Below are 26,105 nucleotides of genomic sequence, written 5' to 3' on the forward strand. Positions count from 1 at the left end.
AGACCAATGTGCTTTGCCCTGCCTGAAGCCTCTGCAACTTAATCTCACTAGCTAAATATAGGTATCTACTCTTACAGGTCGGAATTTAGGATGCATGGTTTGGAAAAAAATAAAGAGTTGTTCTCACAGCTGTCAAAGACTGAAAGAAGCAACTGTTGCTTTTAGTCACTATGGTCAGGTTTTGCCATCACTCTCCACATTTAATCAATGAGATTACTTGCAGTGTAAGAAATTACCTGACGTGAGTAAGGATGGCAGAATCTGACCCTCAGGAAGACAGCTATGAGCAAGATCATAAACATACACTTTATCAGTATTCTCAAATACAAGTATTGCTAATCAACGTGTCAGCTGTAATGACTGTTTACTTTGTCAGAAAGTTGCTTAATACATTGCCTTGCTACAGATTTTAAATGAGATATTAGTCACAGAAATATTAAAAAATCCTGACTGTATTATTTTAGAATAGAGATAATTTATACATTTTTTACTACAGATCTCACATTAGCATTTTTTTAAGATATAGATAATAAAACTGAATTTTGAGCTGCTTCTTAACACTGATTTGGTTGTGTTTATTTAGAAATAAACAATTCTTAAAGTATAAATTATTCAGGTGATGTACTGTTTTTAACAATAATTTAAAATTAGGTCTACCTCTCCCCTCTGAACAATCATTCTGCATTTCAGATCACCTATAAACGTGAAGGGATTGGTTATTTTAGAAACTTATTAGCTGCTGTAAAACAAAACTGAAAACAGTATCTAATAAGAAGTAGAACAGACAAGGAAAAAAAAACAACAAAAAACTATGTAATACAACATATGTACATTATTAAATAGATGTTAACAAAAACAATTTCTTTTAATCTCAATTTAAGGTAAAAGATCCAAATTAATCAAGTAGTTTAAGAACCGTGAATTTAGAATAATTACGCATATGGTGAAAATTCAGTTTAGACTGGGAGCATAAGGTGGTAATACAAAGGAAATCTGAAGCTGTTTAATACACCTTGTTTCAGCAAAGTACATCAGAGTATGTTTTTTACCCATATAGTACATATTTTTCTTTGAATGTAATGGAAACAGGACAAAAAGACAACTATTTGAATGCAAGATATACAGTTATAACATTACTCAAGTTTATTGAAATCATGGTTTATTTTCAAGCATAGGTAGTGTTTCATTGAAATATACACCTCGAAAGATTTACTACAATCACCACAATTATATTTTATGCTTTACTGTAACAGTCAGCTGCTGAACAACAGCTGAATGGACAGCTCATTTGACTTTTTCCACTTATAGAAAATACTACAGAGGTCTTATCTCCCTAGAAAACGTAACAGCTGCATCTTCCCTTCAACAGTAAATGACTCATTTCTAACACATAACATCATAAAGGTCTAATGACTCAGACACAGAATCTATTTATGTGTGTGCTTTATCATCCCTTAAAAAAAAAAAAAGAGAGAGAAAGAGAAAATGACTTGAAGATAGCCAATTACAATAAAGTACCTGGAATGATATGTGAAACAACTCTTCATAAATGATGAGATGTGAAAACTAGTATTTGAAATGGTATTGCTTTTTGTCAAAAAGCTGTCAGTAACATAACACTGGCTCAATGACACAACCAACACAGATAGGAAGGGTTGTCCATGCTGCACAGAATGAAACAAATTATGGAAATTTGACTCAACTATATTGGGATATTACTTATAATTACAATTTGCTGTGTAAAAATATGTGAATACTTTAAGTTGAGCATAAAACTGTATACTATATACTGCATTGTCAAAATGGTAGAAATTTCCTTTTCTGGCATATTTGTAGGTAAAACAACATGGATGGTGTGGCTGTTCCTGGCAGCAGGTCACAGGACAGTGTATAGCCACGCAGGACACAAAACTGCAACAGTGCAGCTAACTGACAGAAACTGGTGGCTGAAACAAGAGAATGGACCCTGTGCTTTTACAGGAAGAGGCTCACTGCTCTGATTCAGTTAAAGAAAAGCATCATAAAACCATGACACATGCTAAGAACACCTGGGTATTTGTATGCCAGCAGCAGCCAGGCAACCACAAGGCAGAACTAAAACATGTACCACACAGCATTTTAGCATAGTAGTGGTTGTGCACCATAAAATGGTAGCTGGAATAAAATGGCAGCCATCATTCCTGTAGTAGCTTTTATACCTTCAAATGTTTCGAATAACCTTCCTTTTATGACATATCCTTAGTTCATATTATATAATATTTGCCTGGTTTTTTTTGTTTGGTTGTTTTTTTTTTTTAACCTTGGCATGTTCTTTTGCTGCCATTCTTATATTGTTCGATAATCCACAGATCTCACAGAATCAGTAAAGAGTCTTTCAATGGATGGGAAACAATACATAACCATCTAAATTAGGTCATTACTTCCCAGAGCCCCTGGAGCGTGAATCCATCCTTTAGCTTCTCTACTGCAAGTCCTAGTTCTTCTGAAAACACAGGCTCCCGATCATGTTGCTTTTGAATGTGCAAGATATTAGACAGAAAAATAAGAGTATACTTTTAATTATCCAATTTATAACAACACAAATCTAACAGTATAAAAAAAAAAGATGTTCTTACCTTGTTTTCATCAGCAAAATAAGCCTATAAGAGAAAGAAACAACTCAAAACCTTGAGAAAAACATCACAGTTTAAATACAAGTTTGCTAGTAATTTTTTGGGTGAAAACTGGTAAATTTTCTTCAAGAAAACATTATGTTCTTTATTTCTGTTTTATAAATGAGATCAAAGTAATTCCTATATTGAAATTACAAAAGGGTACTGATAGAAGTTAAGGACTGTTTTCATTAAATAACATCCATCTCTGAATTTTCCAACATAATAAACAAAGATTTTATAATCACGTTTTCACATTGCATTTGTTACGCTAACAAATACTTCGTAGGGAATACAATTTTAATCAGCAAGCAAGCTATCAGCATTTTAATATTTTCTGCTTCATATACAGCAGCATTATTCAGTTTTAAAAAAACGTGACATAAAATGTGTAAATAGTATTAAAATGCAGTCAACATTACACTCAATATAAGAAATGAACATAGGGTAACTGCACGGTTAATCAGTTTTCTACTCTTCCACGTAGGCCTGTGAAAATTATTGTCTTTCCAATTCTGTGTGGAGAAATTAAGACTCGAACTCAGAAAATATCTGCAGCTCTGTAAGTCTCTGGACCAGCAGGCTATAGAACTTAGTATTTGTGAAGAAGAACCCGAGCTTTAATTCAGGTGACAAAGCCATCAAGAAAACAAGCAAGATCTTCCTTTAAGGAAAAGGCCTTGAACCATGCTGAAACCATGGTTATGGTTAGCATGTGAACACCTTCTACCTGTGAAATCAGATGAATCAGGTCTTTCTGGGTTGCAAGTAAATTTGGAAATTCCCAGAAGGAAGATCATTAAGTTCCTGGACAGCCTAATGCATTTAATTTTATTTTTATTTTATTATTTTCTGAAATACAGGGAAAGGGATACTAATATCATTTCCTAAACTGATAAAAACAGGTGTGCAACAGTTGGCAGGATTTGCTCTAAATTATTGTTGCTTTTCTAAAAATCTTTTAAATTTGAATCTCAGATGAGCAGTTGAATGTACAGATGTCAACTCCTATGAATCTGTCCCAAAAGAAGAAAGGAAGAAAGGCTTTTTTTAATATCATGTATTTGATTGTACTGTGCGGCTAATCACAATCTTAATATGTGGAGAAACTACATACAACTATTACTATCTACTCCTGTTTATTGTGAATAATAGTTTGTGCTAAGATTAAAAAAACATACCCAGAATAAATGCACGCAGCAATCAGGATTTTGATTAAAAAGCATGTAGGTGTGCTTAACTGCAGAAAGTTTAGTTGCAGCTGATTAAAACTGTATGCCACTTATATTTGAATATAAGCTTCTTCCCAGCCCTCCCTACCCCCCCTCCCGTGGAAAAGCTTACCACAAAAGCATCTGTCTGTTCACCAGGTTCTATCTCCACATCATCTTGAACCTGCTCCACTGTTAGGTCTTCAAGAGATTGAGGCTAAAAGTTAAAACACTGAAGTAAATAAACCCATATATCCAATACACATTTAATGTATTTTTGTTACTGCTTGCTAACACAATATTGCATCTAATTAAAACAGATGAATAGACTACCTTTTCTTCCATTTCATAATCCACTCCAAATATAGGGTTAGCTGAATAAACTTTGTGAAGTGAATTAATTTCTTTCACTGCCTCCTGTAGTTTCTCCACAGGGTCTATTTTAAAACCAAGTACATATCCTCCACTCTGTGTAACAGAGAAAAAAAGACATTTATTATCGCTTATTATTTAAACAACTCCCTCCTTTAAATTTAATTTAAACCCTCCCTCCCCCCAGTGAGGATTTGTAGTTTAATGATAGCAAATTCAATTTTTGATGATAAAAACATTACCTGTATTTTGGTATCTTAGCCTGCCACTTAAACCAGGAGTGAAACAAAAAACAACGATAATGTCTCTTTAGGAGATAAATAAGCTTTAAACTGTTAGCCCATTAGATAAATGGGAAACAAACATCCTACCTAGAGAAACAAGATCTAAGAAAGGTGGGGGAAGTTACGAAGTGATATAGTGATTTACTCCTAGCTACTCAGCAAGTGTTTAGTCCTTGAGATCATTACTAAATAAAATGTTAAATGAACTTTATATACAAGCTTATCTATTTATTAAATCATCATTAAAAACATTTCTGATTGAGGCCAAATTGAAGAAAAGTGAATTTGTTTCTTAGAGCAAAGCACACATAGTTGAGAAAGATTAAAAATAGTGCTTAAATACAGATTAGGTCTCAAAGATAATCTGCCAGAAGACACAGTCTGTAACAGCTAAATACTTTAAACTGGTCAGGCTGGTTTACTGTTGCTCTGCTTAGAGATGCTATAACTCACAACAGCCATATTTACCTGAACATGCTGACATTTTAAGAGGTGTGAAGATGAATTTTTTGAAGTTGTCTTTTAATGGCCACACCAAAGGAAAACTGTAAGTACTGCCTAAAAGCAGTACTGTAACATTTTATATACACAGTTATCTAATTCTGAAAACTGCTATTTAAAGGCTATTAAAGCTTCTTACCTGCTGAGAACTCTCTATCACAAGAGCCAAGCCAAACTTTGAGTCTCTTACTTTTATTGAACGCTAGTGGTAAACAGGTAAAAAAAAACATTTAAAAACTGTTTTGGAAATACCTGATAGCATTTAAAAAAAAGTTATTATTATTTTATTGTTTTGGTTTTTTTGAACACTGTAGTAATTACTATTATACCTCTTGGAAGCTTGGCTACCAGCATTCTCTCTATTTCAATTATGAAACAGTAAAGCCTCAGGAAAAGTGGACTATTAATATTTTTGATAAAACATTTTCCAACACGAGATTTGCAGCTCATGAGTCTCAGGGCATGCAGCTGACACAGAGCACAAGAGTAAGTAGTTTAGAAATTAAAAATACAAGCCATTCCTCAACATCTCAACATGCTAATGAAAGCTTCCAATTCATCTGGACAGAAGAGAAATCCACCCTGTAGTTAATGCTGCTAAGACCAAATTTCTCCCTGACATCAGGACATGAAATTCTAGGTCAGTGTGAGATGGGAGCGTTAACTGAATACCAGAACTTATCACATTTCATTTTGAAAATGGCTGTTTTAAGATACTTACAATTTGTAGATATGGTATGCTGACATTAAAGCTGTCATTCATATTTGCATGCCAAACTATTCTCACATTAGTAATAAAAAACGTTCCCAGATTTCCCTATTAAAGAAAAGATACATTAAGAGCTGCTTTGAAATACTGAGCCTTTCTCCCCCTTGACATGATGATTACTGATACCTGTTTATCACTAGTATGATATAGGCCTGATCCTTTCCCACAGAAACCAGTGAAAATGCTATTAATGACTGCTAGGAAGCAAGATCCTATCTTTAAAGGATACAACACCCAAGTTGAAAATCACTTGGGAGTTCCTATTGCTGCAGCAAAGCAGTATCAAATCACAGCATGGCAGACCTACTGAGAGTGTTCTTAACTGTACAGATCTGGAATTGGCATACAGAGTAAGTATAATGGCATGTGGGTTAAACTTAGGCAATTGTGTAGATGTGTGCCAAGGGAACGAAGGGGAAAGAACTTCTTAGCTTGTCAGGATGAATCCCATTTCCATTCTGGACTAAAGCTACACAGACAAAAATAACAATTCCCATTTTGTTTCACAGCTCTGGTTAATACTTCTAACTACATCCATGTATAATAATGGAAATATTTTCAATATTCTCCTTGAATTCTTTATTACTGCAAATTTTAAGACATAGATTTCCATTTCAATATTTTCAATTTCCAGTAATCAAAAGACACTATAGTCTTATAAAGTAGTCAAGGCTGCAAGTAAACATACAAACATGCAGCAGAGCACTTTGGAAACAGCAAGATTGCCTTTCAGGATGATACAGAGCTTTACACTCACAAATATCTTTTATTAACAGGTGCATATCTAGTTCCTTGCACATTAGCTGAGTCATGTAGACTTTGGTCTGCTGAGAACTTTGTTGTGCTAAATGGTAAATATATGAAGTCAGCTCTTCTAATGAGCTGAATTTAGGGTATCGCCTCTGAGGTTACAAAACTATAGTAGTACAATTGCTAGATGAAACCCAAAACATTTTAACTTCACTGCAGTCAACACAGTCTCATTTTTCACTTTACCTGGTCACTTGATAAATTCCACACTCCATTGATTTTATCATATATTTGTTCTTGTGGCAACAACCTCAGTTGCTTGTTCTGAATCAATGCACTTCTCAGCTTCAGATCACGATACATTTTCGAAGTTTCATAAGCTCTGAAAAAGTAAAAAACACCAGATTACAATTTCAGTATTTTCAGTGCTTGTTTTAGTAACAATGTGAAACGTTATGTACTTTCAACTTTTCTTATTGTACAGAAACAAGAGTACTAGTAAATCTTCATCAATGTAAACCACTGTGTTTCAGTTCTCCTTAATCAAATCACTTTTAAACTTAGAAGAGCTTTTTTTGTTTGTTTGTTTTGGTTTCTTTTAACATCCATTTGAACTCCTGTATTCACGTTAAGATGTTTCTTTTCCTTAAGACTGTCATCTCCCAACCTGTACTGCAAAGCATAAATTGCTCCCATGTTACACATAGCACGGGCATAAAAATGATTTATTTTTCATTGCTAGTTAAGTCACAATCATCTAATCGTATGTACTCACAACACAAACATCCAATAACGTGTACTATTATCAGTACTCCACAGCTCTTAAATAGAAAGCAGCAGTAGTGCACTGTGCGTACATTCATTCAGGTGGCTTACCTTTAAGTAGGAAAGAAACATCCATCTCAAGTCAGAGTTTTAGTCAGAGTTAAATTCTGTTTAGAACTCTCATTTCCATTACATGGTCAACAATCACAGGCAGGGATTATAGAGAGAAATTAATCCATGACCACTACTGACATACATTAATTCTCTTTCCATACAGTTATCTAGTAGAATTTGTGAGCATTCTCCCTCCTCTTTCTAAAGATTGTGTTGTCCTCTTTTGGAAAAGTTTTGTCAATATTAAATATGGACAGTCCACCAACAGCAGTAACCCCATGTATTTAATCCACTGAATTTCATAAGTGAACAAACGCTATTTTAAGTATGATACCTGTGCACAGCAATAACTGAAGTGAAGAGTCTGGGACTCCCAGGAACAACATTGGTAAATATGAACTCAAATCGTGTATTATTACATTTAGTCAATATATACAGAGCTTCTGTCTGTCCCCGTAATTTCTGTAAGGAAAATTTGAAATTTAATATTTTGACAGTATTGTAGCTCACACATCCAGTGGTTTAATCCTGATTCTACCACTGATCTACTGTTGTCTAGCAATTTACTGTTGTCTTTCATTTCTTTCTTTTTCCCACCTCCACGGGGAGCTAGCGTTTCCATCAGCAGAACTAACGAAGCCTGGCTGCTATACATTTGTAGTAATTGCTTCTTATCATCCAGAGTCACCATCCTTCTTTTTGCTCCCAAAATACCCTGGCTCTGGTAGCTGTGCCAGGGGAATGGGAAGGTTGTGCAAGCCAAGGGTGATGAGCGTGCTGAGCATCCATGCCATACACAGACCAGTTGGTGAGCTGGCATCTACCGTGTGGCTGGCTTAGGAACCTACAAAATCTCACTGCTACCTCTTTGCTGCTTGCCAAACAAATGGCTTCACAGTTGCATGCAATCAGGCTATGCATTTGAGAGCTTTCTTGCACAAAATTATTGTTTCTAGATCTTTGTTAGCTGTAGACACAACAAACTAACAGGCATTTCACTTATCAAGAACAGAGAAAAATCACCAGACAGTGTGATTACAAGAGTTTTACTGTTCTGGGGAACTGACTAGAATCATGCTTCTATATAAATATGTCAAACTCTCCCAAACTAAATTCCTTTATTGCTTTTTCTGCAAGTAAACATTAAGATTCATACACTGCAATAAATAAAAATAACAAATTACACCTTCTTTCAGTATTTTAAAAAGTATTTTTTGAAACTTACTGAGTTGGCAGTTCTTGTAGTTATATTTATAATGCAGTTGTAACCAACAGCTACATGGGAAGGAAGAAAAAAGAACAGGTTTGAGAAAAACGAGTACTCAAAATTATGAAGCACAGCACTGAATTCCGTAGCTGTGGGCGCTGTTCTCAAGAATTCCATACTGTGGCTCATCATAAAGATCAAAGACCTCAGGAGGTCATCTGCTCTAATGCTCTTCTCCAAGCAGAACTAATTCCATCTGGATGCTCAAGGTAGTGTTCAGCTCAGTTTTGGGTATTTCCAAAGAAGTAAACAGGTATTTCCAAATTTGAATATTTCCAGAGCCACTCTGGAAGCTTGTACCACTGTCTGTCTGCCATTGTGGTGAACATTTTTCTCCTAGTATCTATTCAGTTTCCCTTGTTTCAACTGTTTATTGCTGTCTCTCATCCTATCAGTAACGCTAAAAGAAGGCCCATTACATCATGAAGTCACACTTAAATTTTACCCTTAGAAATAAACATTTCTATAGCAATGTAATACTTTGTGGGGAAAAAAAAGAATTAAGGAGGTAACAAAGAAAAAACAGCAGCAAAATGGAAAGTATAAGTGGAGAAGAAATAAGAAGAGGTAAAAGAAGGTATAAATTTCATTTTGCATCTTTACAGCAGTGTTCTGACACAAAATAGAAACGGAGAACCCATCCCTGACATTCTTCATAAAACTGAAGTCATAAAGTGGTACTGGGCTAAATCTACTCATACCAATTATTCAAGTTAACACAAATTAGCCCAGCCAGATTCCAAAAGAGAAAAAAAAAGAAAAGAAGAACTGGGATTTGCTCCTGCAAGATTTTGCATCTCCAAAAGCTCAGTTCTGGCAGCATGTTTGTGTTGTGCACTTGTGCACATGCACATCTATGAGAGAGCACATACAGAAGAACACGCAGTCAGAGACCATAATTTGCACTGCTTAGGAGCAGAAGAGATTTCATTACTGACTGGCTTTCAGGAACCGAGCACTGGAAATGATCTGGATACTGAGTAAGTGCATCTTGGCCCTACTTCAGCAAACTAAATACCAGTAAACTAGCTGGCTACTCACACAGTTAAAATTAGAAGCTTATTCAGAGCTCACAATAGCAAATTTAGAAAGGTAGGTACTTCTGGAGAATAAAAACTGTATGTGAATTAAACAGGCAGCAACATGAGGTTTAAGTAATGCAAGTTATGAAGAAACTCAAACTTATGTTTCTTTTTAGAAAAAAAAAGTTCCAAACAGGTTAAACAAAAGATGTGTCTAAAATACTCTTCAATTTCTGTCCTGAGAAATTGTCATTGAATATCAACATTTTGCTAAGAATTAAAATAACAGTTCCCATATTACAGACAGATTCATCAATAGCAGTTTATTTCAGACTGTACAAAACAGCAGGCCAAGATTTTACTATTCTGTAGTGCAACCTATGGTACTGTGAATGCATTGCATGCTGCCACAGAGGAAACAGAATATTTTCAATCGTTTAATAGGAGAGAATACTTACAGAGATTAACTCTGGGCAATGACAATGAGCGCCAAATAATCCTTAAGTTTGTCACAAGCAGTCTACCTGGAAATAAAGGGTGTAAATAGTTTTAATCTGAATAGCTACCATTAAAGTAAACATGCAATTCTATGATAAATATTTACCTCTAGTTTTGCAACACCATAATATTCCTTCCTCTTGGTAGGGAGAAGAAAAGCAGGATATCCCCGCAGGACAACCTCTAATCGTCTCCTACTCCCCTAATTTTTTCTTTAATACCAGGAAGGGAAATCCAACAAAAAGGAACAAATGAAAGAACCTCTCTACATACCAGCATTCCTCAAAACCAAACCCCAAACAGTAATTGACTCCATATCCACCTGACTGGTAAAAAAAAAGCAGAGACACAATTAGAGCACAACTGCTCTGGGAGAGGAGAAGGGGCAGACAGTGCATTAAGTACCCAGCTGACTTCATGAATAACCTCGCCTCTTTATATCACATGCAAATTTCTTCGATTCTATGCCCTACACAGCAAGGCATCCTGCCCCTGGAAGGGTCACTGGGCATGCTGGCAGCCTTACTTACTTACACCTCCTGTAACTGAACAAGATACTATTTGAAAATACTCCCAGCAGAAACAGATCTGTGAAACAGGAAGGTTCATTTTCTCAAACAGACATAGATTAACTAGTAGGAAGGTTACAGTTTCCCTGAACAAGCAGTTACCTCTGTCTCCATTGTTTCCTTTGGTATCTTCAATGGACTCCAGGCAGTCTATAAGGACTTCTCCAGGTCTCATTTTCATTTGTCTGGAAAAACAACCAAACAAAAAAAACCAACCTAATGAAAGATTATATTTACCCTCACAGGGAGGCCCATTTATATTCCCTCACTCACTTCCCTTTCCTTAGTGCATTGCCTTACAGAAAATTCATATATGCCCACACACAAATCAACCACGCATACCTGAAGTTGTTATTGCCACACAGAGCACATGAAAAATACCAGTGTCCTTATTTTTAAATGGTAACAGTAAATAACTGTGTAGGAAAGGTGATAAGCAAACTGCACCTGAAGGTCGTTATGAGGCACGTGAGAGCAGGGCAGAAAAGCAAGGAGCTGCTCTGGAGGACCTCAGTGTGTGCTTCGTACCTCGGGGCCCTCCAGCCTGGAGCCGAGCTGAGGGCACAGCTGGTTGCACAAAAGATCCAGGTGCGTGCTGACAAGTGAAACGCCCTCATAAACCTTCCACTTTTCCATTTTGCTTGATTTAACAAGTCTGCCCGCTCAACCACAGAGCCGGTGTGAAATTCTGCTGTATTACAATTGTACCGTGCAAAGCAGCCGAAACTCCTCAGTACACAGACGTTGCAAATACAAAGGCATTCCCAAGAAACGAATTCCCTTTTCCGCCCCGAAACGTACGTTTATTTTGACTTCCCAACGCCAGACAACAAACACCCCCCCTCCCGTAACCCCCACTCACACCTACGTTTGGGTGGTAGCTTTCAGCAGACAAAAGCGCCACCTAGCGGCGCCTCAGCGGCACCTCAGCGGCACGGCACAGCCCGCCCGCCGCCTCTTCCCGCCCCTCCGCGTCACGTGACGGAGCAGCCATCACAGCGAGGGCGTCCCGGCACGCACCGCGCTGTTCACAGCGGCCTCACCCAGTTTACCAACAGGCAGCGATAACTGCGGCCGCCCCGGCCGGGTCCCCGCAGCCCCGCTGTAAGGGCGGTACAGGCAAGTGTCACTCACTGCGGGGAGATGTCGAAGCGGACATCTCTGTCCTCCCACAGCACGTCCAGCACGGCGCTCATAGCTGTCCGCTGCTTCGCTTCCCTCCGGCGAGGCCTCGCGCCGCCCTGGCAACGGGGGCGCTCCCGCAGCGCTCGGGATTGGCTGCCGCCTTGGAGCGGGCGGTGCCCGTTCTCCCGCCCCGCCCCGAGCCCCGTGAGGTGCCACAGGAGATGCCCGGGGGCGTTTTGGCGGGAACGGCGTGTGTGGGCGTTGTGTGAAGGACGGCAGGGCGCCTCGGGCCGCTGGGTGCGGCTTTTCCTCGTACCGTAGATGTGTCTGGTACAAGGTAACGGTCACACTGTGGATGAACATTAAACAAAAACAACCCTGTGAGGCTCGTAGATGTAAAATGTGTGAAACTTGGTGAATTATAGTTTTAAATAGATTTTTTTAATTTTTTTTTCAACTAGTTTGGCTGTACTACAATACTTCTAATTTAGAATAACTTGAAAAGTGTATCTAGACGAATATCCTTTAGTTGTAGTATTTTACCATTCCCTCCTCCCCCTCCCAACTCAACAAACTCCTTCCAAAATCACGCCCTGCATCAGTAGGGGCTGGGGCTGGCCTGCCGGACGGCAGCTTTGTGGAGAAGAGCCTGAGGCAGGTCCTGTGCTGGGCTCCTCAGTGTGAAGGAGACCTGGAGCTCCTGGAGCACAGCCAGCAGAGGGCTACCGAAATGATAAAGGGACCCGAGCGCCTCTTCTGTGGGGAGCCAGGCCTGTCCAGCCTGCAGAAGAGAAGGCCCAGGGGGGGATCTGATCAGTGTGCAGGTATCTGAAGGGACAGCACTGGGAGAATGGGGCAGCGGTGCCCGATGAGAGGCAATGTGCACAAACTGAACTACAGGGTGTAAACAATGTTTAACCATGTGAACACGAGGAAAAACTTATTTATTGTGAGTGCTGGCTCAGGTTGCCTGGCAAAGTTGTGGAGTCTCTTCTGGAGATGTTCAAAAGCCATCTGGTTTCAATCCCGGGTGAAGTACTTTAGGGAACCCTACTTGAGCAGGGGGTTGGACTGGATGACCTCCAGAAGTGCATTCCAACCTCAGCCATTCTGTGGAAGTATGAATCCCAGGAAGAAACCTCTCCACTGATAATTGTTTTGCTGGAGTGGGCTCTTGAATTTGCAGGGAATCCATTGTGACCCGCCTGGAAGCCATTACAAAGCTCCATGAAATGAAAACAGTAACAGCCTGTCCTGTCCCAGCTGCCCAGCCATGGCTACTGCAGCAGCCTGGAAGGTACTGGGCAGACAGAGAGAGGGGGTCATGGAGAAGCCTCAGTTTAAAATCCAGCCATTTCTTGGATGTGCCTTAAAATTTTTATGGAAGTTGTGAAGCAACTAGATGTAATGAAATTCTTGAGGCCTAATTCAAATTTCCAATTTCTGTTTGTTCAGGAAAAGAAAAAAAGCAAACATTCTGGCTTCATATGCAGGAGTGCCTGATCTGTGGCAATTCCCTAGCGGGACTGTGGTAGAAAGCCAGATGTATAATCAGGAACACATCTAGCTGTAACTTAGTAGTGAGATCAGTTTTCAGTTCTGTAAAGGTACTGTTTATCCACTCTCTATTCTAGCAGTAAAACCAGAAACAGTTTATTGGAAACAAGCTGATTTTAAGTATATAATTCAAGAAATAAGAGACATATCAAATAAATGCAAACAGATGTAAAAAGCCACATGGCAGTGACAGGCAACAAAGAGTAAACTCTGCTTAGTTTGATGCTTTGAACATAAGTCAAATGAGTTTTTAACAGTAAAATACTAAAATGCATTTAGAAGTCAGGGCTTTCAGAATAGAAACATATGACAAGAACCATTTTAGGCATGAACTAACCTCACTTGTTGATGTCAGCTACTGGCATAGTCACCTATACAAATTTGTGGAAGTGCTTAATTTCATTTGTCATGTGCCTCGCTAATTACTGGAAACTGAGGAGTGCTGATAGATAGAAGGTCTAAATCTAACAAAGATGTGGTTGGGAGAGGTGGGTAGCTCAGCTACCTCCCTGTCTTGTGTCCTGGACAGCACGTAGGGAACAAGCTGTTGTATTCGCTGTGTTTATCTGGTAAACCCTGAGTAGTAGTTGCATGTAATTCAGAAATTGATATTCTGTGCTTGAGATATTAAAGTAGCGAGCAGTATGGGAACACTCTTCTTTAAAGAAAATGAAGACTTCATTGCAGAATCCATGTAAGCTGTCAGGTTTCTGTAAGAGAGGAAAGTAGTTATGTGACTTTTAATGACCAAAGATTGCTTTCCAAAGCCATATATATAATTTAAAATGAAGTTAGTGATTGTATAACAGTATTATAAGGAAGGGTGATTGCTACAAGTGCTATGCTGGTCTTTATCGAAGGAAATTATGAATTCCTGATACTGCTGGAAATGCGTTGCTTTGTTACGTAAGGACTAAATCATTATTGAATATGTACAAAAGGAATTAAAGTATGCTTGCACAGGTAGATTTTTTTGTTGTTGTTAGTGAACGTATGACTTCACAATGGTAATGTTCTTTAAATTAGCGGGCTCAGTTTTACATACCATACTTAATACTTCATGACTAACCCGAACAAACAAGAGCTTCAACTTGCCAGTTATTAATGGAGAGATAGATACAAATTCTTACCTCCAGAAGAAAATACACAAGCCTCTCTACATTCCTCTTCACTCTCAAAACGATTTGCATTTCCATCACAGCCACCATACCAAAACTGAGCACATGCATTGGCCTGTTTATCGTAATACCATTTTATGATATAAACACGGCATGGCCCTTGATCCAGCCTTAACTTGCATCGGAGGTCCAGAACACTTTCTTAAAAAGTGACAACAAAAAAAAAGTAGGTAATTCTGTGTAAAAATCAATTGTGACATGCTGGTGTCACTCACTGTAATAATACCAGAAGATAGAACACTTAGATACTTTCTCTTAAAGATTAACATTTTTACATCAACGTTCTGCATATATAATTGGCAACTAGCATCTGGAAACTTAAAAAACATAACAGAGCATTAGGCAGCTATCTTAGTCATATCATGCTCCCAGGAGGCATGCTCTTTATCATGTTGTTGTTCTGTCACAGTATGTTGCTACTGGAATTCAGAAGTGTGAATCCCCAAAGTGATGAAAAGATGATTCAGATTTTTCATATGAAAAGAATGAATCCTTTGAACAGTCAGCTCATTACTATACTTTCCTTCATATGACTAAACATTTTTTTTCCTGTTTCTCTTCTGAAAGAGAAGTCTGTCCAATTCTGAAATCACAGTGTATCTTCTCTCCTTAATGAGGCCTCTCATCTCCTGATGGGAGACTGACCCTTTCTGGCCAAAGAATTCTCTGCTCACTGGCCCACCTCACCTGGCACTGTGTTCTCTCTTTGGTGTCATTTATCATCTCTGCCTCAAGTTATAGCTGACCTTGTTCTGCTCTGTAATGAGCAGTGGGATTTGGAACTTGCAAAGACAAGAACTGGTTAATAGACTGGCAAAAAAATACAACTAGATTTTATAAAATCCTGAAATGTCATCTTTTCCATAGCATGGACTCATGAAATCTTCAGAAGTGGATGGACTCACAGTGACTCTGATTTAAAGCATTATAAAATCAGTGTCAGGGTAAGAGAGAAGAAAATGAAACCCTGGGTGTGATCTATAACCTGGCCTTGGTGTGAGCCTCGCAGTTGAAAGAGATGATGTCAGCACTTTGTCTGAAGATGGTGGCAATGACGATGTCACAGCTGCAGGTAAAAACAACAACAGAATGAGGCAGTGATTTTCTTAATCAGCCAAAAGTAACTAGAAGTTGAAAAAATTGATGGTGATAAAAATACCTCGAATGTCCACTGTTACCAAGGATGACTGTTCCTTTTCCTCTAGTTTATCTTCATAGGCTTCATTAACTACCACAGTAGGTACACTGGTCTGAAATAAGCATTTTATTTTCTTTTCAAATACTGTGAAGTGTCTTAAAATGAACAAGCCTATTATCATATACAGGTTTCCCTAACACTTTTCCTTCCTATCTACCCTAACTACAATGCTAAGAATCAAGATTTTAACCTTACCAAATTGGTTTACCAGGAGGGCTGTCAATCCTAAGCCTGCTGTATTGAACTCAGTATCAGGACTAAACTGTGGGCAGCAGATCTCTGCATGCATGTAAAACGTGAACTTTTATTCAGAACAGCCAGCACTGAGCATAGCAAGTTAAAGGACCTATTTATTCTACAGGGCCTATTGCCTGTAGAAAATAAAAAAAAAAGTTAGATATTGCATCAGGCAACAGAGAAGAAAATAGATAGAAAACCTTCATTCATAAAACATGCTGAATTTTCATACCAGAACCAATGGCTGAGAAAGATCACCAAGACCCAGAGGACTTACTGTTGTAGATACCCCAGGTGTCTGTGCTGACAGTGCTTGTCCATTAATATTGTTGTTCTGAAGCATGTAATATGAAGGACTTGAAGACACTGCATGGAAAGATGGTCCACTTATGCTTGCAACGTTTCCATTACGATTGTAAATTAAGGTACCATGCTCATCTTCACAAAATTGGTTGACTAATTTGGACTCCAGAGCTGTTCAAAAGAAGTTAAAAGCCATCATACTGAGAAATTCAATGGATTTTTGAAACTTGGATTATTTACACATGTGAATAATACACATGTAACCCAGTACACCTCTGGATTATTTCTACATATCTAAGATCATTCCAGGCTCTCTGAACTATGTTCTTTATTATCACAGATTTACTAGCCTGTAAGTCCTCTACATGATACACATTTCCAATCCAGAAGGCCTGCAGTGCATGAGCACTTCCTGTGCCTAGGAAGCCAGTTCAGGCAACTGCTTTTATAGCCTGTAGGTGACATCTTTGGTTGGCATGAGGTGTTGTTCTCTTTCATATCATGGCTTATACCAGGACTCCTTAAAAGAAGGCCGTCTTTATCTCTAGGTTCTTATAATTTTGTACCTTGTAAATAACCCTGATCATATCAAAACGTAACTTACATAAACATAATGCATTTTTTTCCTCTATTCTGAGAATCATCAGATATAATACAGAATAAAACTGCAGTGAACAAACCTGGGAGAGTATTAAAGTCATCGATGAGATACATGTGTTCTCTGTCCGGATCAGAAGCAATCAGATTTAGTTCATGCACAAACTCAGCCTGTGTTGGATCGGAAGTATTGACAATTCCTATTGCATACATTTCGATGTTTGCTGCATGAGCCTCTCGAACGACAATATCCAGTTTCACCGCTTCTCTCTTGTCCGCTTGGCCATCGGTGAGCACAATAGCTACTTTTCGCACTCCTGTTCGAGCACCTAAAAACCCTTCCTGGGTTGCTTTACGGATAGCAGTTCCTGTGTAAGTGCCTTCTCCCATGTATTGCATTTTTCTAATTGCTCGTTTAACATCCTGTTGAGTTGTATGCTTGTTGAGACCAAATTCTAGCTGAACTTCTAAACTGTACAGTACGAGGCCAATTCTGGTAGCATTTCTGCCCACAGTTACTCTGTCTACTAATGCAGTTACAAAGTCTTTGATAATCTCAAAATTCTCTGGTCCCACGCTCTCAGAGCTGTCAATCACAAATACAAGCTCCATAGGAATTTCCTTACATTTAATACCACAACCTGCAAAGGGAAAAAAAACAAAGAAACAAACAGATCACAGCGACTACTGGGTGTGCTTTTGCAAAGGAAGAAAATGCAAATTTTATGAAGAAAAGCAGAATCTGGAATTAAAAATTTTCCTGAATACTTACCACATATCTCTTTAATTAATTTAATTATGTCTTCTCTCTGGATATGAAAAAAATTAAAAATACTTTACCATTTGTCTCTTTCAAATGATGTATAAACTTGACACTATCAAAGTTTTTGTTTACTAACTGTAAAAGAAGATGTAGAAGAATAATATGTGAAATTATCAGGAATTTTAAATTCCTTATCAGCATGAAGTAGATGAGAAAAAGCCAGAAGCCTTTAAGTGGTTTCTTTCTATATTATTACAGCCAGAAAAACTCTCTCTAGAATAACGTACATGGGATTTTGACTGATAGCACCTTGTATTTTGTTTATAATCACATCCTAACGGGTTTTAAATAATGGAATTTGCTTACTGTTAGGCCTTGCTCTCCCTTTGGTCCAGTTTTGCCCTGTAACAATGATCATTAATTAAGCTATGCAATTGGTAACACTGTAATTCACAATATGACTTCATCAGTAGCATTAGTAAAATAATACATAGCTAATAAGAACTTTTGCTAGAACAAATAGTTTTCCTATGATACTGCAATCTTTTAAGGTGGCAAGGCTTTTATAGGTAGTGGATGACCTCAAATCTCCTGTTGAATCACTGATTTTCAGTTTACATATAGTGAATAGCATGCAAATGTCAGAACAAAAGAGTACATTTTGTTTTCTAGCTTTTGGAAACCAGCAGAAATCACAAGTTTCCCTCCCTACATCCGTTCATCAGCTTTGATGGAAAGCCTGATCTACTGTTACTTGCTAGCCACATAATAGGACTACGCAGTCCCATCTTCTTACAACAGGACTGTTGGCTTTCACTGCCTTGAGAAGGAATCCACATCTGCGTTTTGAAATTGGGGTATTTAACACAGAAATGTCTTCCTTATACTTTTAAACACCTTCATATTTTCAGTTTCTTAAGCATTTCAGATTATGAGTAGTTAAATAGCAAGAAAAACACACACCAACTTTAGTATTAAGCAGTTTAAGAAAACAGATGTGAGAAAAAAAATCACTCACAGGTTCTCCGGATAAACCAGGATCACCCACATCGCCCTTTTCTCCTTTTTTCCCTTTTTCACCTGTTGCTCCTCGATCTCCCTTCAAAGTCATGTAGGTAAGCAGACAGAAAGTGTAAGTCAATTTTTAGTACATTTTTCACATTTATTCCTAGCTGCCTCTGTTGAATTCACTTTCAGCTTCTGACAAGAGTTAGAAATCTTCATTAGAGGTTGTTTAAATGAATTAGTATCTGTGAATTTTGTGAATAACTTGTACTATTAAGTATTTCTATGAAGAAGTATAGCTCAAGCAGTTTGAAAAATGAACCATCCCAAACAAGTGTATGGAGACAGGAATACACTTGGGGTACTGCATGATGGAAGTGAATGTGTTTGAGGAAAATAAGATATCAGTAGGGAAACTGAGAAGACAGGACCAAATATATTTAGAGTGGGTAATGGAAACATTCTAAGAAACTTTTTGTCCTAGGAAAGGTGTTCAGAATAGCAAACAATCAAATAGTGCCTTTTGATTTGTTTTCCGTTAGGCTGTGGGAGTTTTTATATTCTTTAAGAACTGATGCAACCGCATCCAGAAACTGATTTCAACACACCTTTCTTTCAGTACTGATGTACTCATGAAATTTTGCATAACTGTGGGTAAATGAAAGGCAACAATATTAAAAACAATACCTGTATTTCTTCTAGCTGCACTAGAAGATAAGCCTCATATGATATTAAAATATGCAATGCAGAGAGAGATGCTGCTGTAAAATATTAAGAGGATCTTGTGAATGGCTGAAGTTTTATTCCATTCTGATCCCCTTTTCAAGGAATTCATGTCTTCAGTGAGAGCTGAGTGGACTGAGCATTTTCAGTATATTGGCTTGGGTCACAGGCATTCTCTCCGATTTCAATATCATACCTTCTGTCCCAGAAGCCCTTCTCCAGGGGGGCCTCGTGGTCCTGGCATTCCTTGAATTCCTGGTTCCCCCTAATGATAATCCAGGTAGAGATGTTAACCCTTTGTAGTCACTCATTATGCATTAATTTTGAATGTTTAAGCAAAGTGTTTCAGCTGCATTTTAACAACTGTCTTGGCACACTTGAGGCACTGTGATGGCTTGCTTATATTTCTCAAACACTTCAGTAGTATGTTTACTCTAAAATTACATTTGAAAACTGCTTGATCATTATCTAATTCTCCTGTTCCCTCTTTCCAACCTACTTTATTCCTTCTCATTCCTCCTTTCTTCTGTCTCTTGTATCTCTTTTATATGTTTCATGTAAAAGTACAAATTATGGGGAAAATGGAATATTACACCCAGCTCCATGATGAAGAACATTCTTCTACTGTAGGAGGTAGTTCATGTAACTATTTCAAGGTGTTTCCATGGGCATGAGAGGCTGGGGAAGAAGGAATGTTATTTTTCATTTTGGCTCATTCTGTGAGTCTATCTTTCTCTGAAAATTCCTCCTCCCTGAGTCCATAAACCTTTGGGCTTTCTGTTTTTAACAGCAGTAGATACAAAACATAATTTGTAGATGCTCATATTAACTTTCTCATTGTCCAACCTCTGGCTCTCTTATCATGTAAGAAACAACATGAGGTTTGTTTCTTAATTCCTTAATACTGTGATGGTCAGATTGAACACTGAGCATGGAGTCATCTTACCTTAATTCCTTGAATGCCTTCACCAGGAGGTCCCGCAGGGCCAGGCAGCCCTGGGCGTCCTGTGGCTCCCTAGAAAGAAACCCTGCATGTGTTTAATTCACTATTCATAATGAAAACGCACAATATATTGTTGTACGACTGCATAATTTCCTGTCAGTCCTCTGCCACATTCAATATCTTTTTGAAAGCAGGGAGGATAAGACTGCTCTGGCTGACAACTTTTTCTTTTATCCTTTATCAACTGGGTTTGAATAATATGATATTTCAAAAAAAAGTCACTCAGGACTTTATAGCTGGTGAACTTAAAGCACCTTGCTGACAGAAATGAATGTTGTACTGAAGGATGGATTGTGTTGGTGGGACACTGGGGATTGAATTAAGATTTGAGAGGTCTGTTATTTCCTAAATGCTACGGTATCATTCATCACCACTAAGCTTACACAGTAAGACTTGTAGATACACAAAAATGTGGCATTGTAAATAATCTCTTGCTGCTAATGTACAAGCTGGTTTTTAAAGGAACTCCAGAGAAAATATTACAGTTTCATAAGTTTTTCATAGGAAGTAATCAAAACAGACAGTACAAGTATTAATTTTATACATATATTGCTATTCTAGTATCCTTGTGTGAAACTCTCAGTTTCTTCCATTTATAAGGATCATTTGTATAGTGTAACACAGGTGGTATTAGTGCTTTCCCACTGCTTAGCCATGCACCTAGCCATGTGGGAAGGGAATGGAGCCATACTATATGTGTGATACGTTATGATGTTGCAAAATCCTTACTTTTGTCATGGTTTAGTTCTTTTACAATAATGCTCATGTTTGGAAACAGTTCTTTTGTATTAATAGACTTCTGAAGTTGAGCTGTAGAAGCAAAAAAAATCCATTTGGTAATGAAAATGTTCATTTCCAGGCATACACCATTTCATGGTGTATATTCTAATTATGTTTACATTAGAATATTATTGATTTACTTTGAGTGAAAAAAAAAAGGGGAGAGGGAAGAATTCTAGAATAACTCAGCACTTTGCCTGTAGCTTTAAAAATAGGACAGGCACTGCTAAGTGCTTGCCAGACCAGTAATCCTAGGTCAGGACAAATGCTAGAAGAAATGTTTGCTACCAAATTGGATCTACTGTCTGCAGGAGCTCAATATTTTGTTGCTGATTTTCGTGCAAGATTATCACCCTATAATTTCTCTCCTGCAGTAGGAAAAAGGCAATGTTTTAAGGCTGGTTAGCAGAAATGTTTCTGATCTTCTACAAAATGAAGACACTGTACTTCTTAGGTATCTTTTGGATTACTTGTTTCTAGTGTAGTGTGAAGACAGAAAACATACATATCTGTATGCATGATCACACATTTTTATACTGTATTTTTCTTTTCTAGAAAATAGAAGATAAAAGATGTAAGTGTTTAAATGGCTTACTTTTGGTCCTGGCAGACCTTCTCCTGGGGGACCTGGGAGACCAATTGGTCCTCTACTACCAACATCACCCTGAAAATGGACACTTTAAAAATAAGTAGTGAATACAAAGTTTGATTTATCTTTAGAATTATCAGCATCTGCTGTACTCAAACAGGACAAGGCAAGGAAAACTGTTGAACAGATCATTGCCAGTATAAACAGTGCTAAACCACGAAAATTGCAGGCAGAATAAGAAGGATATTGGGGTTTAAACAGTGGCTTGTGGTCTAAACGTATCAAGACATGCACGGTCAGTTATGCAGTAGTTAGAGAGGCATTACAATTCCCATATCACAAAATCAACTCCACTTTCTGCAAGTCAAAAATCTTCTTGCTTTCCTGCCTGTCAAACTCTGTGTTCACACTGGCACAGCTCTAGCATACTTTTCTTGTTAGTGCCTTCAGACAGTGAGCAGACTGATGAGAGTGAAAAAAGATTTATATTCTTTTAAGAGACATTAGGCGTGTTTAAAGAGCCACAGTCAATCTATCAATTACCTGTATTCAGGTAAGCCTGCAATTAGCATCAAGATGAGTTCTGAACTGAAGCTTGAAGATCTTCCATGGGATCTACCTTTTTTTTTTTACTGACAAGTAAATTAAAGCCATTTGAAAAAGATAATCTGCCTGTGATCTATGGGTAGGAACTATATGTACGTGGAATATATGCATGCATTTACTTTTCTTGCAGTTAAGATACATACCTTAGGTCCTGGTAGTCCAACTCCATCAGGGCCTTGCTCACCGGGAAGCCCAGGAAGGCCTGGCAAGCCCTGAAAATTGTATGCAGAGATAGAATATTAAATTAATTTCAAGCTGTGTTGACTACATACATTTGTTAACAACATGGCTCGTATCTTGAATACGTTGACTTTGTGGGGTCACTGTGGTCTGGGGTTAAATTCCACTTGGATAAGTCAGAAGTTGTGTCGGTGGCAGTTGTATGTGTGTTACACCTCCTGACACATGAAGGTCTCTTGCTTGAGGAGTCTGATCCAGAGTGTCTGGTGCAAAAGCAGTTATAGGACTGGATTGCACTAAAATGTCAAGAAGTATTATAAACGCTTCAGCTTCAAATTTCCTCTTTTATGTTCATTAATTTTTACTCCTAATGTTTGCATTCATTTATACATTTGTCTTTAGCACAAATAAATGCTAGTATGTAACCACTCTCCTGACTCTGGTCAGCATGACAAAGCCAGGGCTGGTGGAACAGGATACATGGGGCCAGTGCTGCATACAAGTGCTCTCCTGAGGGAGAAGAACAGAGAGCTTTTTCTTCTTTCTATCCTTTTTGCAGGCGTTTTTCCTACCTACCAGTACAGACTTCTGTAAAGGGCTGTAAAGTAGGTCAGCCAGTTCCTTGTGCCACCCTTAGTAGACCAATTAATAGAACTGAGGACAGATTGCTCTTCTGACTCTGGACAGTAGCTGCTTTTTCAGTGGTTCTGGAAGATTGACAGGTCACCCAGAGTTCATAACTGTGTACATGGACACAGCTGTTCAGCTGGGCTATGTTCTTCTGTTTGGGCTTAAAATTCTGGGTGGCTGGGCAGAAGACAGTAACCTACATTAAGATTTTGAAGGAACTGATTAAAATCTCAGTAATACTACAAAAATTAAATTCTCCTATCAGAATATGTTGCACTGTGTAAATCAAGAGGAGTCAGGGACTTATAAGGTCTTGGACTAATACTGAGGAAGATTTATTTTTCCTTCCATGCTAAAATGCATTGCCACAGTTGAAGAGCCTAAAATACAAGCAAATCTTTCCTGGCATGTCAGCCATGGAGGCTAATCACTTGTTTTACCTATTTGTTCCCAATTCCCATTAAAAAGAAATATCTGTAAACTTACAGGTGGACCGGGGTAACCATCTCCTTTTGGCCCATAGGGTCCGGGGAGTCCTGGAAGACCTCTGTCACCCTGATGAAAGCAGGAAAAACAGATGAGATGACTGCCAATGCAACTGCTAGCAAGAAATATTCCATGAGCATGAAATTTCTTTGTCCGAGATACTGTAAGTTAATTTTTATCTATGCGTATATATTACTGTAAATGATTATTGTAGGTTATCAGGACTAGACAATACCAGATTAAAACTGGAATATTTAATAGCTCTGTGGATATATGAGACCTTTCACTTTTAAGTCAGTAATATGAATCTTTTTTTAGAGCTCTGTCTGCTGTTATGGTTTACGTTTAAGAAGGAATGGTTTCAGTTGCATTATTTTCTTATCATAATTACTATTATTCTAGTTTTGAATGCACAAACCCATCCTGACAGACAGCCAAAAGCTGCTCCGAGTTGCACCTGAATGGATGATATGAGTGGATGACTGTGTTTGTCTTGGCAGCTGCCCAAAATATAGGCACGCATAACAATGCCAAGAAAATGCCCATGCAGAAATGTTATTAAAAAAATGAAACTGCAGAAGGTTTTAACCTGTACAGCTTGGCACAGATATCTGACAGTGAAGCAAAAGCACTAATACTGATAGCAAACAATGAAGAATTTACTAATGGAAAAATGCTGAGTGTAGCCAAAATTAAAGAGTTTAGAGGGCTTAAGATCAGCCAGAAAACAAGGGACAGGATCTATACTAAAGAATATTGTCAAATTGGCATAGTTAAAGCCTGAGGAAAAGCTGAATCTAACTAACACCAAGACAGTACTATAGAAGTGCTAGAGAGAAGTCCTTAGAGATTAGCTCCTCTTTCATGTTCTTTCACTACTTCAGGAATCTCTTCTCACATGACTGGATTGGCTTGTGTCCTGAGACCTATTTGGAACCTATGTATTACTCCACGCCATACTTAGAAATGAAGCAGTGTACCTAAAAACTGCTCAGAAAAATCATCTGTGTTTAACAGATATGCTGTTGTAAGCACATAAATCATGTGTTCTCGCTGTATTCACTCACTGTAAATTAAAAACAGGTTTTTTTCCTCTGGTTCTCTGCCATCTGAAAGCTTATGATTCACAAAGTCTGAAAGATTGACTGTCCACGGTCATCTGACTCTGCAAATCCTTATACTATACCAATGTAGTACAATATGTACAGTAAGCATTGTGTAGCACTTTGCCATCCTCAGAGATAGGCTGTTGCTTCACTGGAATCTTGCTTTACTTTACAGTTCTATCAGAAATTAGTTCATCAATTTAGGAGCTACCTTTGACCCAGGGAGCCCAAAACCTGGTTCTCCAATTGGTCCAGCAAGACCAGGTAGGCCAATGTCACCCTGCAATGAAGAAAACACATACCCTAGTTGTGTATATTATTAAACACCAACTAATGATTTTTTTCATTTTGTTATACAAACATACACATACATAAATATATATAAACACATACATAAAATATATATAAATGCAGGTATTATTTCTTCTGCTCTTAGTGTTTAAAAGTATTTTGATACTTAGGCTCTCAAAGACAAAGAAAAGAACATACGTAGCTTACACCTCAAGCTGGCAAATAGTTAATAACAGGCCATGCTGATAACTAGAACAGATACAATCCATAACTCTATTGATAGGAAATAAGTAGTTTTATGTAACCTCTCAAGGCTGAAGTTATTTACATGAATAGTAGCGTGGCCTACTTTGTAGTTTTCACACTGTGTTTAAAAGTACTAGGAAGTACTAGGATTTAGAAATACTAGGAAGATGTTACCTTTGGTCCAGGCACAGCTCTTCCAGGAGGGCCTGGCATTCCAAGACGTCCTGGTACACCAGGCTCTCCCTGCAGTGAAGGAAGGAGAGTGAAAACAATTTTTTTTTTCCCCTCTGAAAGTAGCACAGGCATCGCTTGGAGAAAACATTTGTGCATATTTCATTCAAATTGTGTTAGAAGTTTTAATATTTTATTTATATTCTGTATTATGTGAAATCTAACCATTGAAGAACTGATAAGCAGTATAGTTTTGATTTCTCAATGGAAATGATACTCCTCTCAGTCCCTGAATAGATATGTATTACTAGAAATGCTTTTCTTAGTATATTCTAGACTTGGCTCAGCACATCCAGCACTCAAAGCCTCCTTCCCAGCTGTGTATCAGTACAAGAAACAAACGAATTTTTTCTGTCACAACAGATTTTTCCTTTCCCAAATAGTCCTTTCAGTGTACTTTATTACCTTTTTAGATTTTTTTTTTTAATCTTATGCAGAAATACTCACTGTTGTATAAATTAATAGCAAAAGACTTAATAAGAAACTGGAAGATAAACT

At 38.0% G+C, this 26,105-nt stretch overlaps 2 protein-coding genes and 1 long non-coding RNA gene across 14 annotated transcripts in view; 1 reads left to right on the forward strand and 2 right to left on the reverse strand.

Annotated features, from left to right (window-relative positions):
* Positions 1–1,120: 1,120 nt before the first annotated feature.
* BBS5 (Bardet-Biedl syndrome 5) lies at positions 1,121–12,022 on the reverse strand. 12 transcript variants are annotated; one of them, NM_001252031.3, is made up of 12 exons: positions 11,908–12,022; positions 10,876–10,958; positions 10,165–10,230; positions 8,643–8,692; positions 7,752–7,879; positions 6,785–6,920; positions 5,741–5,836; positions 5,159–5,221; positions 4,196–4,330; positions 3,996–4,079; positions 2,616–2,639; positions 1,121–2,510 (listed from the first exon to the last, which is right to left on the reverse strand). In NM_001252031.3, the coding sequence occupies exons 1-12, from the start codon at positions 11,967–11,969 to the stop codon at positions 2,409–2,411; spliced, it is 1,029 nt and encodes a 342-aa protein (NP_001238960.2). In that variant the 5' UTR covers positions 11,970–12,022; the 3' UTR covers positions 1,121–2,408. The 12 variants fall into 12 exon arrangements, with proteins under 12 accessions (NP_001238960.2, XP_025007961.2, XP_046799555.1 ...); XM_025152193.3 differs by having other exon boundaries at positions 11,642–12,022; XM_046943599.1 differs by lacking the exon at positions 11,908–12,022 and adding an exon at positions 11,575–11,707.
* Positions 12,023–12,136: 114 nt separating this feature from the next.
* LOC121113401 overlaps positions 12,137–26,105 on the forward strand; it is a 48,909-nt gene continuing 34,940 nt past the window's right edge. The window contains exons 1-3 of the long non-coding RNA XR_005861692.2: positions 12,137–12,235; positions 23,771–23,896; positions 25,015–25,103. This is a non-coding gene — a long non-coding RNA (uncharacterized LOC121113401). The remainder of the gene's footprint in view (positions 12,236–23,770; positions 23,897–25,014; positions 25,104–26,105) is intronic.
* The window catches only part of LOC424167 (collagen, type XXVIII, alpha 1-like), a 32,528-nt gene continuing 19,809 nt past the window's right edge, over positions 13,387–26,105 (reverse strand). The window contains exons 22-37 of the mRNA XM_046944056.1: positions 25,551–25,619; positions 25,051–25,119; positions 23,734–23,802; positions 22,581–22,649; positions 21,838–21,906; positions 20,406–20,474; positions 19,656–19,724; positions 18,750–18,830; positions 18,098–18,133; positions 17,741–17,777; positions 17,052–17,609; positions 16,346–16,542; positions 15,793–15,883; positions 15,619–15,699; positions 14,586–14,774; positions 13,387–14,165 (exon numbers count right to left, since the gene is read on the reverse strand). Of these exons, the coding sequence (XP_046800012.1) occupies positions 14,158–14,165; positions 14,586–14,774; positions 15,619–15,699; positions 15,793–15,883; positions 16,346–16,542; positions 17,052–17,609; positions 17,741–17,777; positions 18,098–18,133; positions 18,750–18,830; positions 19,656–19,724; positions 20,406–20,474; positions 21,838–21,906; positions 22,581–22,649; positions 23,734–23,802; positions 25,051–25,119; positions 25,551–25,619 (1,761 nt within the window). The 3' untranslated portion in view covers positions 13,387–14,157. The remainder of the gene's footprint in view (positions 14,166–14,585; positions 14,775–15,618; positions 15,700–15,792; positions 15,884–16,345; positions 16,543–17,051; positions 17,610–17,740; positions 17,778–18,097; positions 18,134–18,749; positions 18,831–19,655; positions 19,725–20,405; positions 20,475–21,837; positions 21,907–22,580; positions 22,650–23,733; positions 23,803–25,050; positions 25,120–25,550; positions 25,620–26,105) is intronic.

The sequence above is a fragment of the Gallus gallus genome, chromosome 7, assembly GCF_016699485.2.
Source record: "Gallus gallus isolate bGalGal1 chromosome 7, bGalGal1.mat.broiler.GRCg7b, whole genome shotgun sequence".
NCBI classification, from domain to species: Eukaryota; Metazoa; Chordata; class Aves; order Galliformes; family Phasianidae; genus Gallus; species Gallus gallus.